Below are 14,453 nucleotides of genomic sequence, written 5' to 3'. Positions count from 1 at the left end.
GTGTTTCCTTTCAGATTTCATTGCATTAAGCTTATGGTTAAAGATACTGTTTTTACCAATGTTTGTATGTTAGTGCAAACAGTGACAGTGGGAACACAACATAAAATAGAGCTGCTATTGCTGATCTTACAGATGCAAAATGTAAAAGGAATAAAGGCAGCCAAGAATGGTGGACAAATGGTGATTTTTAGCAATTCATAGGATACTTATAAATGTGTGGGAAGCAATTTGTGACTTTTCCGTAAGACATTTTACATTCAATTTAATTAGACAAATACTACAGAGTTTTGTACTCAGACAAATTAATGGCCGCCTTAACAATACAAGCAGTGAACAACAATTTAAAAAGCTGGCATAGTTGTTTAGATGAGTTTTTGGCAACAGTCCTCCTATTTCATTAAAACTCATTGCAGCTAAAGTGGTTACTACTCTTTTAGTAGACATGCACCATGCCATAGAGGAAAGTCCAGAAGAGGATATACGTGAAGAGGCCTCCGATAAGCCCCCCAGTGAAAAGTGGCCTTCGGGATTTAAAGTACTTATTCCACCGCCGTCCAGCTTTTAATACCAAAAGCACTGAGAGAAGGACAGAAGCCAAGAAGTAGAAGATGAAGCCATGTAAACCAGTCAGGCCAAGAATTCCTGCTGTTGCTCCTGACAAGGCAGAAACAGATGTCCTGCAATAATCCAGAATGGCTGCATTCCCTCGGACTGCTCCTTCGCTGATGAACTGAGGCCCTTCTCGCTTAGCCACCATTGTAGCCATTGCTCTGGTTTGGAGTCAAGGATTTCTCCTTCTCCCAACGAGACTACCTCAAAGGAGAGAAAAGAAACTATTGTACTAAGTCAATTTCATTTTAGTTGGGAAGATGGGATGGAACAATTCTTTTCCCTCCTGTCCATAACTGACAACAGGAACTGAAAATGAAAAATGCACTGCTATTTGGAAATTGACCTCTTTAGCACAAATCACCATCAGAAAATTGATAAATTGAAAAGTACCTATAATCTGTTGCACATTTTGGTAATGTCAGGCCTGACAACATGTGGAATGCATCAGTCATCAGAACATTGTCCATGCCCTTCAAAAAAAATTGATTTGATGAGTAGTGCCTTGGACAAACTGTATTCCCAGTAATCTGTACTAGAAATAAGTGGTGGTCTTTGAATAACTACAAGAAATCAAGGAGTTATTCACATGTCTACTAGCTGTTATAACTGATGGTATTAAGAGCTGCTAAAACATTCAAGCAAATCAGGTAGTCTACACTTGGATTCTATGTAAATATAAAATTAACTTGAGTTAATCAGGTAAATTTACATCTCAACCTCGGATCCCTTTACAGTCATTAACACCACACATATAAACAAAACGGAACCAATCTCACTACTGTATGTCTGCAGCACACACATTTACTTGTTACAGTAAGAAAAATTTAGGCCAGCTTTAGTAATAGTCTGAAAAAAATAATGAATTTATCCTTCCAATCACTGTTCCCTCTAATTTTTTCCATCCATGTGCAGAATAAAAAAAAAATTTTTTTTTTAAGTTACCATAGGGATAATTACTCCAGTCAGGACAGGTTAGGTATTTTAGAACTCACTACTCAAAGAATTAAATTTAAGTGTAAGACAAATAAAAATTATGAAATGCATATACCAGTCAAAGCACTAAAACAACACACTTTGAAATTACAGAGAATATATGTGCAGTGCAGGAAGTACCAAGTAGTAACAACAATAATACAAGTATGTGCTGGGAGGTGGGTGTGAGAGAGAGTGAGTGTGTGTGAGACACAGAGACAGGGTGCGTGCTGGCTGCTGGGGACATTTCTGAGAGATGCCATGCACTCTCTCTTTAAGACACTCACTGAAAGCTCTCCTGCTCTGTTCTAAGCCCTGTTGTCTCCCCTCCCCTGCTTTGCAGAGAGGGAGTACGGGGGCAGGAAGAGTGTGTATGTGAGAGACAGAGAGCTGGCTTCTGGGGAAATCTCAGAAACAGTGCACTGTCTCTTTAAGAAAGGCATTCATCATTCACCCCAGTCCTTCCTGAGCCAGGCTGTGCCCCCTCTGTCCTGCTCTGCAGAGATGCGGTGCAGGGGACATCCTGACATCAGCACCCTTCTTTCTCCCCCCACCTCCTTCCATCAAGCAGGAGGGGTGCACATGCTTTGCTAATCAGCTGGGCAGCATTTGAATCTCTCCTGGGCAGCCACTTGGCCCAAGCGCACAGCTTACAGGGAACAGTTTCCAGTATAAGACTTGGAAGCCCAATTTATAATGAGGTTACTCATCTCTATGGCCTTTTCCTCCAATATATTGTAGCTACATACATGTAATTGTAACAGCAACCCAAATTTTAAATCCACATCCTTCTTTTTGTAGCACAAAGAGAGTTTGGGTAAGATTCCCTATTTACACTTAAATTTCTGTCATTTTGGTCTGTTCAACAATGCCACCTCTTTAGCTAATTACCAAAATTCTGAGGTTGTAATTAAATCCAAGGAAGATGTATCTAGATACTATAGGACCCAATTAGCCACATGTAGCTGCACACTGCATTAAAGCCACTACTTGCCATTTCTATAGCAGTTTTCAGCCAATGATTTCATTGTGCTTTACTAATATTAAAGCACCCCTCCTCCACTAGGCTTAGACCCAAAATAACTAGATACAGTGATCCCTCTACTCAGCAGTGTAATGCAGCGATCGCTGGGTGGAACATGATAGTTATTCAATAGCAACCCTACATAAAAGTTTAGGACTGAAAGCAAAGGGTATTGTGCTTAAATGAAGCTTCTGGAAAATTTGGAGTGCCTCATAATGTAATTACCTGAGGTAGAATGCAACCAGAACACAGATGATGAAGGACTGGTCAAGCAGTCTGGACCCGAACTGTAGCTTTCTGTAAAAAAAAAAAAAGTCACAATCCTTAATATTCATAGATACATTATTCAAAATAGCAGTAAAAGCAGATTTAAATCGGTATGTCTCCTCCTTTCCCTGGTCTGAGTTAAAGCAACCCCCCCCCCCAGCCCCAAGCTAGCTCTGTTTCCCCCACGTTGAGTGAAGCACAGGGGAGGAATTGGGAAGTTTAAACTCACCCCTGGCTCAGTGTTCTCTGGGGTCACCGACTCCAGGAGGGGCTAAAGGAAAGCACCGCTTTCACCGCAAGCCAAGGCACCGAGTGCAGCTGCCACTCGGCCCTGAGCACGGCTGGGAGACAGGATCAGCCGGGGGGGGGGGGGGGGGGGCGCAGTCCCGGTGCCGTGGCCGGGACACCGCCCTGGGCCGCAGCACCAGGCTGGACCCAGCTCGCTCCTGCACCTTCACGGGCCTCGAAACTCCTCTCCGCCCCCCGCAGCCTGGCGGCTACACTAGAAACAGCGGGTCCCGAGCGCAAGGCCAGCGGCCTCCTGGGCACGGGGGAGCCCCCCCGGGGCGGCGCCGGAGCCCAGCCCCCGCCCCGCTCCCAGCCGGGGGCCCAGGCCCGGACGGGGCCGCCCAAGGGACATGCCTGAGGCAGCGCCGCCGGGCTCGGTTTGACCCGAGGACGAGGCCGGGCCCAGGACTACGTCACTACGGACCCCCAGCGGCGGCCCGGCCCGGCCCGGCCCGGCCCCGCCGCGGTAACAGCAGCGACTCACCCACCCCTACCGCAGGCGGCAGCCCGCCATCTTGGAACAAAGGCTGCCGGGAAACGTCCCCCCCCCGCCGCTCTCGATGCGCATGCGCCAGCGCTCCCTCGGCCTGAGGCGGCGCCCGATTGGCTCCTCGGCTGCGGAGGGACCTTTTGTTGGCGAGGCGGCGGGAGCGCCGGCGAGTCGGGCGCGAGCTGCCGGGGCCATGTCGTACATCCCGGGGCAGCCGGTCACCGCCGTGGTGGTGAGTGGGGCGAGGGCCGGGGAGGGCGGAGTCTGGAGCGGCCCCGGGCTGGGGGGGGGGTAGTTACGGGCCCCCCCCCCCTCCCGGAGCAGCCCCCTCAGCGCTGGCTGCGGGCCCCGGGCCCGGACTCGGACCCCTCGGGCCGTTCCCCCTCCCCCCGGGCTGCGCTTCTCGCCGGTCCGTGCAGGAAACGCCCCGGGGCCGCCCCGCCCCGTGCAACCCGCCGGCCGGGCCGGGCGTGCTCGGGGAGCGGGCTCCTGGCCAGCGCTGGGGCGGCGCCGCCGGTCGCTCCCGTGCGGCGATGTCCGGGTGGCGGGGCGATCGTGTCAGCGCTTATTCCTGCCCCCTGGAGGCGAAGGGGAATAGCTGCCGTCTCCCTGGGGTGCTCCGCTCCCAGAAACCCCCCACGGGGGCGGGGTGTTCACACGCGAGTGGCACCGCTTTTAAACAAGCTCCGCGTTACCCTGGGGCAGAAGCGGGGGGGGGGACGCCCTTCCCCTTCCCCTTCCCACGGGCCTTGTTTAGCTTAAACCGCGTCCGAACAGGTTTGAGCCGAACCGAAGTACGCGCTCCTGCTGCGGAGGTTTGACTCGTTAAACCCATTCCCGGGGGGGGGTGCGGGTCCGAGCACTGGGCCTGGGCCGTAGAGCTGAGGTCCAGTCTGACTCTGCCACTTGCCTGCTGGCTGACACGGAGCAAGTCACTTCACTGCTCTGTGTGCCTCTGTTTCCCCAAAAGAGGCTGGTAGGGGGAATGGAAAGGTCAAACTAATTCATTTTGGGAGGGGGGGAAGGATTGGGTGAACTAGCTCCCCTTATTGTGGTTTTTTTTTTAAATTAAGGATTTTACTACAAATATACACTAGGTTATACCATTTTTCTTACCACTTTCATCCAAAGATTGAAGACAGCTCAGTATCGTTATCCCCTCTGTACACTTAGGATAACTGACGTATAGCTGTGATCTGACTTGCCCAAGATCATATAGTGAGTCAGTGGTAGAGCAGGGAACAAAAGCTAGCTGTCCTGTCTCCCAGCTCCACTGGATTATGCTGGCTCCACTAGTTGCTTATGGTTACGTTTCTGATGAGCACAGGACTGCAGGCATGCAGGTCACTTTTCAGTAGCTACAGTGGAGGGGATGAAAAAAATAACCTCTTTTGCACAAAGTCTCTGACAGTAAGATAAGAACAAAGAACTAAAGGCTGTATACGGTGAGCTGGTGTGAGTTCTGCCACTAACGTCTGCCGGTGCAGGTTGGATGGGGGCTGATTTGACTCCAGAATCAACCCTTCTCAGTAGAAAATAAACTAGCAAAATTTACCATATAAGTGTAGAGGTGAAAATTTGCCACATATCAGTGTGGTGCACACTATCTGTCCAACCAAGTGACTGTCAAAAGAAGTCAAATTTCTGACATTTCCCTGCGATGCCAGGGAGCCTAACTGAGCACAAATTGGGATCATGGTATTTTTTGCGCTGTGATTTAAGAGGCATAGCATAGTCAACTTGCCACTTATCAGAGGACTTCACCTCGGATGTCAGACCTCTCTAACAGTTTTTTTTTTTAAACCATTGTGCTCTTGATGGAAAGTGCTCACTGTTTAGCTTGGCAGATGTTGCCTTCTGTTAAGGTGCCTCCTGGGATAGAAGATGATGGTGCACAAATTACAATGGGCCACTTTTCCCATGGGTAAAAACTCTGCACGCCATGCTGCTTAAGGAGTGTAGGTTTTCTTGAACTGGAATCTCAGTATCACCAGTTAACAAAACAAAACCAAGGATGTCCTTGTTCAGCTAAAGTTGTGGTGCCTTAACCCCTCCCCCCCCCCTTGATAAAAATGCTATGTGACTGCGCGCTGTTAGCCTTGTTCTCAACAACCTGCGTCCGAGCCAATTCTAGTGTTGAAGACAACATACAAAGATATCAAATCTGCTGCCATCCACTTGTTTGGCTGCCAGCCTGGAGTCTGTTCCTTGTCTGTCTCTTATTATGCTATGTGCAATTTTTAGTTTGTCTGTGGAAGCTGTCAGTATTTCCAATGATCTCATCTGGAGTCTCACTCTTCAATTAAAAAATGACTATTTGTTTACTTGGCTAAGTTACAAACACCCTCCCTCTTGTGTTCCAAATGGGCTCACTTGACCCAGGGAAGCATTCTGATGAGTGGAAAAAGCAGCCATGCAAACTTGAGGGAAGAAAAACTTCCTTCAAAATCTTACATGTAGCCTGTAATTTTGCCCTCTACCATGCTTTCTTTCCAGGAGTCACTGTCAGAAGGGAAAGCTAGTTACCATACCCAATCTGTACCTAGAGGGGAGAGGCGGGTTACATTTTGGAGTATCTCACGGGGAAGAACCTTCCCCTGAGCAGGGGAAAACAGTTTCTAATCTCCCAGTACAAAACATCACTCTGGTAGTATGACAGAATTTACTGACTGTTCTGTGTCCTCCACTAGACAGTGCTGCTTGGTGCTCTTTAAAAGGTTGGAGTGGCATCTGCTTTAGCTATTCTAGTCTTATGAAGTAGATTAAAAAAATTAATTTTGTACTTAACTATATCCCTTGTGAAAATGAGATGCTAAGCAAGCTTTTGAGAATTAAATCCTTGTTTTTGGTTTTATCTGTAATCTGGGGGTCTGCAATGCTATAGTTAAAAGTTCTGTTACTATAGAGTAACTGTAGTTGGTCACACTTGAGTCCATTAAATTAAAATGTTCTAAGATAGTAATGTGAACTACTTTCCTTGATGAAAGAAGATGATTGCAAAGCAACTCACTTTGAATTGCCAATCCCACTCAAACCAGGCTTCCTGGTGATGTGTATGATAAATCTCATAATTTTGGTGAAAGTAGGTCATGCAGCAAAGGCTGCACAAATCATTTGTGTTTGCCAGAGCAGTTTGTAGCCTGGGGGGATCTGGGCCTAATTCAAGAGGAAAGACTAAACTACTTCTTTTTCAAAGAGGCCCCAGCTAGACAGGGTTCTGGGTGAGATCATGACTCTCTTTCATATCTCTGTCACTAAGAGCTCCTCTGCTGTTACTCATACAAAGTTTTAAAATCTCTTGGTGCCAGAACCTTCTTATCAAGACTTTTTTAGTACTCTTGATGCCGGGGCAACTTTACAGCTGGTCTTGTGAACCCTTTGGTAGTTGGACTCTCTTCAGCTGAGTTAGTGACTTACACTCAGAGTATCTTAAGTTTCTGAACTTGTTGCAGACAACAGAAGTCTCTGCCCCATTATCTATTGAGGATTGGTCTTGCTTAGTTGGGAATTGGTCCTGCTTTGAGCAGGAAGTTGGACTAGATGACCTCCTGAGGTCCCTTCCAACCCTGATATTCTATGAATGACAATGGTAGGATGCATACTCCCATTGGCAGAGAGCTAAGGAGGAACTCATAGTTTTTCCATGGACAAAACAAAATAAGATGCGTGGGTTAGAGAGACTGCTAGTTATTGACACTTGCATTTTATTGGCTTGAAGGAAACTGATCTCTAGTATAATTTTACTGCTTTTGGTGCTGTCCCTCCCTCCATTTCAATTGTGGTAGTAGAGATAGAGGTTAAACTTCTTTAGATGCTTAAGTGGCAAGTCCTTTAGGGATATTTTTGGAGACGTTTATTTCTGTTGTGGTTTGCTAACAAGGACAAAAAATGCTGCTCAGTTACTGCTGAAGGGCAGAAATGGTTCATCTTAATGACTTTTTAAACAGAATCAATTAAAACAAACAGCTGTTGCCCAAGTTAAGTTTGCTTGTCTCTTTGGGATAGACAGCAAATGCTTTCATCCACCAATGGGTTTTAGATCCAGAGATCCCTGCTCATTGTCTCTGCTCTTTTTTAAATATAAAAAACATGCTTGTGATATGGCCTTCATTTGTAAACTATCTTATTTGCTCCCTTTGTCTGCAAGTTATACAGTAGCTCACTGAACAAAATCTGTTGTCCTGTCTTCAGAGACAGTTACACGTAATAAAGCTAAACTTAATCTACTCTGGCTGGAGTAGAGAAAGGAATGTGAATCCTACACTTTTTTTCCTCCCATCTCTTTCAGCAAAGAGTTGAAATCCATAAACTCCGGCAAGGTGAAAATCTAATTCTTGGATTCAGTATTGGAGGTGGAATTGATCAAGATCCTGCTCAGAATCCTTTCTCTGAAGATAAAACTGACAAGGTCATATTCTTTTTTAACTTAAATAATTAAGTGCAGTGGGTGGGTCAGGGATAGCTCAGTGGTTTGAGAGCATTGGCCTGCTAAACCCAGGGTTGTGAGTTCAATCCTTGAGGGGGCCATGTAGGGATCTGGGGCAAAAATCAGTACTTGGTCCTGCTAGTGAAGGCAGGGGGCTGGACTCGATGACCTTTCAAGGTCCCTTCCAGCTCTAGGAGATAGTTATATCTCCAATTATTATTTTATTTATTTATTAAGACCTCCCAGTAAGAAGCTGAGTGCCCTCAATTCAGTGAGTGGCACCCGCTTTTTGTAGGTCTATACCTGGTCCTCCCTCAGTCTGATTGGTTCACATTATACTCCCTTCCCACTTAGTCAGTGTCATCAACTTGCACTGCTGCTGCATTTGGGCTCTTGTGTAACTCGTCTGTTTTCAAATATCAGATTTGTTTTTAAATGGAATCCATTTTTAAGATGCTGCTAAATAAAGGTTATTGCCTTGTGTGTGTTTGTAACCGTTCCAACTGGAATAACTAAAACATGACTCTTACAGGGTATCTATGTAACAAGGGTGACAGAAGGAGGCCCAGCAGAAGTTGCCGGACTCCAGGTTGGAGACAAGATAATGCAGGTAAATTCAATGGTGGGAAGAGGAACATACTGGAATGCCTGGATGCAGCCACTACAGGACAATCCCAGCCCAGAAGCTCCCTAGGGAGCACTGCTTTCCAGGCTACTTCAGAGGTAGGGGGGAGGGTGATGGTGAATCCCATCCACTTGCTCTGTTCTTGACTGTTTCACCTGCTTGTTGTCCCACTGCTGTATGTGCTATCCAGGGAAGCTTATAAAAGATCACTGCCTTCCCATGTGGATGGTCTTGGGAATCGGTCTGGAAAAGCTTCCATATCTCCAGACAAGAGGCTTCTGGCTGTAACTGCCAACATGAATGCCCCCTGCAGGAGAGTGGAGTCTCTTTGGTTCATGGTGAGCAGCACACAGTAGTGCAGATAAGTCACAATTGAGCACATGGTCTTGAATGGTCATGAACTCTTGCAAAGCTCTGAAAGTAGTGCCTGGCAACCATTCTGCAATACCAGCACTTGAGGCAGATCCTGAGGAAGCACATTGACACATGCCTTTGTGGGGTTGGCCTTTTACTAGTGTACCAGCCTGGATCCATCTGGGGTACTCAGGGTAACCCAGCAGGTAGAAAAATGTCATTGCTGCCACGTTAGGCACATACCTGGTGGTCATTCCCAGGGGGGATGTAGATGCAGCATTCATCATGAGGGTGTTTTGTATCTTATGTCTAAATGTTATGGAGTATCCAGTTTGAAACTGATAAAATCACAAAAAGGGCCTTTACTTGTAGAATCGTAGTCTACTTTTAACAAAATTGGCAGAAAGCTTCTAAATACAATTGATAATGCAAGTGTGTACTCAAAATAGTCCTGTTTGGAAAGTTTTTTGGGAAATATTTAGTCCCTGTGTATAATTTATGAGAAGGGTGACCATATCTGCATGTGGTATTCAAGATGTGGGTGTACTGTGAATTTATATAAAGACAATGATATTTTCTGTCTTATCTATCCCTTAACGATTCCCAGCATTGTTAGCTTTTTTGACAGCTACTGTACATAGTCATTATAGATAATGTGAAAATATTATCCACTCAAAGATCTGTCTTGTGTTGTAACAGCTAATTTAGACCTCATTTTATATGTATAGTTGGGATTATGTTTTCCAATGAGCATTACTTTGCAGTTATCACCATTGAATTTCATCTGCCATTTTGTTGCCCAGTCACTAGTTTTGTGAGATCCCTTTGTCTAGTCACAGACTGCTTTGGACTTAACTATCTTGAGTAGTTTTGTATCATCTGCAAGTTTTGCCACCTTACTCTTTTACACCCTTTTCCAGCTCATTTATGAACATGTTGAATAGGACCAGTTCCTGTACAAACCCTGGGGACACCACTATTTACTTCTCTCCAGTCTGAAAACTGACCATTTATTCCTACCCTTTGTTTCTGGTCTTTTAACCACTTACTGATCCATGAGAGGACCTTCCCTCCTACCCAGTGATTGCTTACTTTGCTTCAGAGCCTTTGGTGAGGGATCTTGGGACAATCTAAGTACACTAGATACACTGAATCCTCCTCATCCTTTGACCCCTTCAAAGAATTCCTATAGATTAGTGAGGCATGATTTCCCTCTACAAAAGCTGTGTTGCCTCAGACCCAACAAATCATGTTCAGCTGTGTCTGATAATTCTGTGTTTTACTGTAGTTTCAACCAGGTTGCCCAGGACTGATGTTAGGCTTGCCAGGCTTACCTCTGGAGCCTTTTAAAAAATTGGTGTTACATTAGCCATCCTCCAGTAGTTCTATAGTAGACTCTGGGTCAATTCCCTCTTGTGCCTCATGAGAAGGGATTTATATAGGCAACTGCTATCTCCCAAGTGAGAGCCCTAATTGCTGCACTAAGGGACAGTCTTGTGTCCGTTGTTCATCTTCTCTTGTTGACGCTCTTCCCCTTTAATTAAATAATAATTGGGTCACAGAGACAATAAGAATCACTTAACCCACCCCATGGAGTATAAACTCACCCAGGATGTGAGAAGAGTCTGGTTCAAGTCTCACTTTGTCTCCTGAGAGGGGATTTGAGTACTTATCCCTGCCATGCAAGTAACTGCCCTAAAAGCTGGGCTCTGAGTTATCTTGCTGGGAGGGTTGCTCAGTTTGGCCTCTTGAAGCTGTTCTACTTTAATTAGATGTTAATTAGGCCAAAGCAAAGATGTGCTGTAAGGAGCCCTCTGTAGGGTAGTGGGTAGGTACTAGGCTGGACTAGTGGAGACTAGGCCTCAAGTCCTGAGCCAGGAATGAGCCTCATGCAGAATCCCTTAAGTCCTTTTTCTTGAAGCCATTCCACTTTAATTAAATATTAATTGGGCTAAAGCAAGACAAAGTAGCAGAGTCCTCTGTGGTGCAGGGGTTAGGGTAGGTGCCTAGTGCCTAGAATGCAGGAGACCCAGGTTCAAGTCTTGACTCTGTCTGGGGAGCTTTGCTATCTAATGTTCTACATTTAAATTAAAATTGATCTGTATAAAACTCAATGCACTCCTTCATTCCCAGTTGCTAGGTTATTCACCCAGGGGCCAAGAGACCCCAGACCACATCCCTTGCTCTGTGAATTGATTTGGACTAGGGCCTCCTACCTCCCTGGTAACTTCAGGGGTGTGTCCCTGTTCAAACAAACACCCTCCCCTTCTCAAGGACAAGAGTCCTCCAAAGAAAGCCAGGGGATTCAAACAGGGAGCTTCCCCTTTGCTGAGGTGTGACCTGGAAGGCTGGGAATCCCCCTGCAAATCCCTTCAACAGGCACAACCAGGATTTGAACCAGAATCCCCCACCATCTAGGCAGTATCCAACCACTGGACTAGGGAGTGATTCCAACGCCTGGCCTGGCCCAGCCCAAAACACTACTTGAGTAAAGGGGAATAGCTCCAGCCGCAAGAATGAGGGAACCCCCCTGACCCCCACTCAGTAGAGCCTATACTCCAGTGAGCAGGCAGAGTGGGAATTGAATCTAACTCTCATACAGCCTGGGGGGTAAACTCAAACCACTGGGCTATACAGCAATCCTAATGCTAGCTGTGGCCTGCTTAAATAATTACATAGTAAGTGTACCAGCTTCAGCAAGAGCAGATGAGAAACCTACACCAGACCCTCCCTTAGTTCTGCAATGAGGGAACTCACCTGACAGCCAACAGAAATGTTACCCAAGGGGAAAAAAAAACTGTTCACATACAAGTGTCCCTGCGATCGTGAAGTGAGTGGGTGCTGTTCAGTCCAGGACTCCTGCAGGTGTGTTTGTCGTACTAGCAGCTCTTAAGTTGTCTGGTACTTCTCCAAAACAAACCTTTGAATCTTAAAGTTCACCCTGTCTGACTTAACCCAGTAGTGCCAAGACAGTGTGATTAGCAAGCTCTGGCCTGTCTGTCACCTGCCCCAGGCTAGCTCCACTGACAATATTGTTTCCTGATAAAACTTCTGTTGTAGGTGAATGGGTGGGACATGACAATGGTAACTCATGACCAAGCGAGGAAGAGACTGACAAAGAGGAATGAAGAAGTGGTACGGCTCCTGGTGACCAGACACTCCCTGCAGAAGGCTGTTCAGCAGTCCATGATGTCCTAATTCTGCAGTAGGCTTGGGGGAGGGGGGCAGAGGGAGGGATCTATAGTGTGACACTCCCTTGTTCTAAGGAAGCAAATATTAGAGCTGCCCAGCAAGATAAAACATGCACCATTTTTACTTTAAATTGAGAATAGTAAATTCTAGACACTTCAGCAGCAGTTTCTCTTTCAGAAAGGCTTCCAGTAGCATATGCTGCATCAAACAGCACCTTACCCTACTACGTATGCAAAGCTGTAACAGTGACAGGGGAAGAAGTTAGTTCCATAAAGAACAAGATGCAAAACACTAAATACTTTTCTTAGGGAAGAAACGGTGGAAAAATGCAATTAACTTAGTGGGAGATGATTCTCCTATAGTGCAAGAGTTCCCCATTGCTTAGCATTTAAAGCTCTGCTTGCTGCTGCTGGTAAGGAGTGAATGATTAACAGTGGGGAGAGGAGGTAATGTTTTTACTCTAAATTTTCAAAATCTAATGTTAAGGGTTAGATTATCCCTTGCTAGTTCTGGCTCAGGTTTTTAAGATGCCACATTTAAGTAAGAGAGTTTGTAGAAGGTCCAATGCTGAGTAAGGACATCTACACTACTCTTAACATGTGCTAGCAAATGTTAAGCAGAATATTTTGCAGTGCTTGAGGGATAGTTCACTGCAAGATTTTAGTCTGCTTCACCAAGCAGCTCTTCATAAAAGGGATGCAAGTTTGAACTAGCAGTTAGTGCATAAAAATAATAATGGAAGCTGTGGGATTTAGTAACAGTTGCAAAGTAACCTCTATACAAGATGAAGTGATGATTGCTTCATAAAATACTTGGGAACAATGCCAGCTTTAACATGCTATAACTATTGTAACTCTAGGGCTTAGGTTTTAAAAAAAGATACTGTAAGTGGGAAAGAAATGGAAACCTTTATCGTTACTGAACATACATGAAACTTTGTCTCACTTCCTCACTCCACATTTAACAGAGAATCTTCAAATAGAAGGGGCAGCTGGTCTGTTTTGTAAGGGGAGACTTATTTAAATCTTGTATTAAGTAGAAATGTGCAAATGAGCTTGCAAACATCTATTGTACCAAAATTCCTATCTCTGCACCTGTGGTAGGTAAACTTACACTACAGAAATCCTTCACGAAGGCTAAACTATGGATTTGTAGAAGCTTTTGAAGAAAAAAAGCTTACAAATCCTTGAAGGGTTTCATACCCTTCAGTGAACCACATTAACACTTTAAGGCATTATACAGGCTAGCTTTAATTACAATTAGCCAAAAAATGTTTCATCTTCCAGAACTAGTTTTAATGACACTGTATATGACCTCTTTACTTCAACTGTCTTCAGACTAGTTTAAAAAATTGTAAATAGAACACTGAAGAGGTTGTAGACTAACTTATTACTGCAGTGCTATTTAGGTTCTGACTTCAATGAATTTTATAAACTTGATAAATGCATCTCAAAGAATGTTCCACTTTGTATCTTTACATACCAGCAGATGCCTCTTTTTATACAGTTTTTTTATCTTATTCAATACAAAAAAATGCAAAAGGAATTTGACATTTAAATTACAAATCCTGTGGTAGTAAATCTTAATAGCTTTACAGATAGGCCTTATTTTTGTTTACTGTAGAAAAGTACACTGCTATTTGTACTGTGGTCTCTTGATTTTACACAATAAAGAATGAATTTAACAAACTGTCTCGATTAAGAGGACAACTTATGTATTTACACCCTTTTTGTGCAAGCTTCCTACCCCTCCAATTCTTCTGATTTAGGACAGGTTGAGTGGTACCTGACTACTTTTAGACAGCTGTTTAGCATATCTTCCCTTCAGTGTAATATGGTTAACAGTGAAGTGACAGTCAGCAAATTTTGCACCCATTTACAACTTGGAGCATCTCTGGGGGGAGGAGTACATTCTCTTCTGAAATTTTACCATCTTAAACTTTTCAGTGCAGAAGAACAAGTTGTTTTCTCCTCTGGCAGAAGGGTTGCAGGACTAAGTAATCAGACCTGAATATTAGTGATTCTAAATCTTGTGTTTAAGTCCCATTTACTATACTCTGTTCCTTACTCCTGTCAAAAGATAAGACACAGCATAGTGCCAAGCTATACAGTTTAAAGTGCAAGAATGTTCAACCATGGTTGGACATGAAATATTACATTCTTTGCATGGATGCTGGAGAAAGCAATTCAGAGCACCAGAGCAA

The 14,453-nt window shown here is 44.8% G+C and overlaps 2 protein-coding genes across 15 annotated transcripts; one reads left to right on the top strand and one right to left on the bottom strand.

Annotated features, from left to right (window-relative positions):
* Positions 1–167: 167 nt before the first annotated feature.
* On the bottom strand, positions 168–3,770 carry EMC6 (ER membrane protein complex subunit 6). 14 transcript variants are annotated; one of them, XM_044994080.1, is made up of 4 exons: positions 3,652–3,770; positions 2,834–2,905; positions 1,003–1,082; positions 168–813 (listed from the first exon to the last, which is right to left on the bottom strand). In XM_044994080.1, the coding sequence occupies exon 4, from the start codon at positions 764–766 to the stop codon at positions 434–436; it is 333 nt and encodes a 110-aa protein (XP_044850015.1). In that variant the 5' UTR covers positions 767–813; positions 1,003–1,082; positions 2,834–2,905; positions 3,652–3,770; the 3' UTR covers positions 168–433. The 14 variants fall into 14 exon arrangements, with proteins under 14 accessions (XP_044850015.1, XP_044850014.1, XP_044850017.1 ...); XM_044994079.1 differs by having other exon boundaries at positions 3,648–3,761; XM_044994082.1 differs by having other exon boundaries at positions 168–809; positions 3,648–3,761.
* Positions 3,771–13,938, top strand: TAX1BP3 (Tax1 binding protein 3). The gene is made up of 4 exons (XM_044994076.1): positions 3,771–3,885; positions 7,942–8,061; positions 8,612–8,689; positions 12,119–13,938. Exons 1-4 carry the CDS (start codon positions 3,847–3,849, stop codon positions 12,254–12,256), a joined length of 375 nt encoding a protein of 124 aa, XP_044850011.1. The 5' UTR covers positions 3,771–3,846; the 3' UTR covers positions 12,257–13,938.
* The last annotated feature ends 515 nt before the right edge of the window (positions 13,939–14,453 follow it).

This window comes from Mauremys mutica, chromosome 19, assembly GCF_020497125.1.
Source record: "Mauremys mutica isolate MM-2020 ecotype Southern chromosome 19, ASM2049712v1, whole genome shotgun sequence".
Taxonomy (NCBI): domain Eukaryota; kingdom Metazoa; phylum Chordata; order Testudines; family Geoemydidae; genus Mauremys; species Mauremys mutica.
Note: the sequence above shows the minus strand (reverse complement) of the source record. Positions and strands in the feature narration are given on the sequence as shown.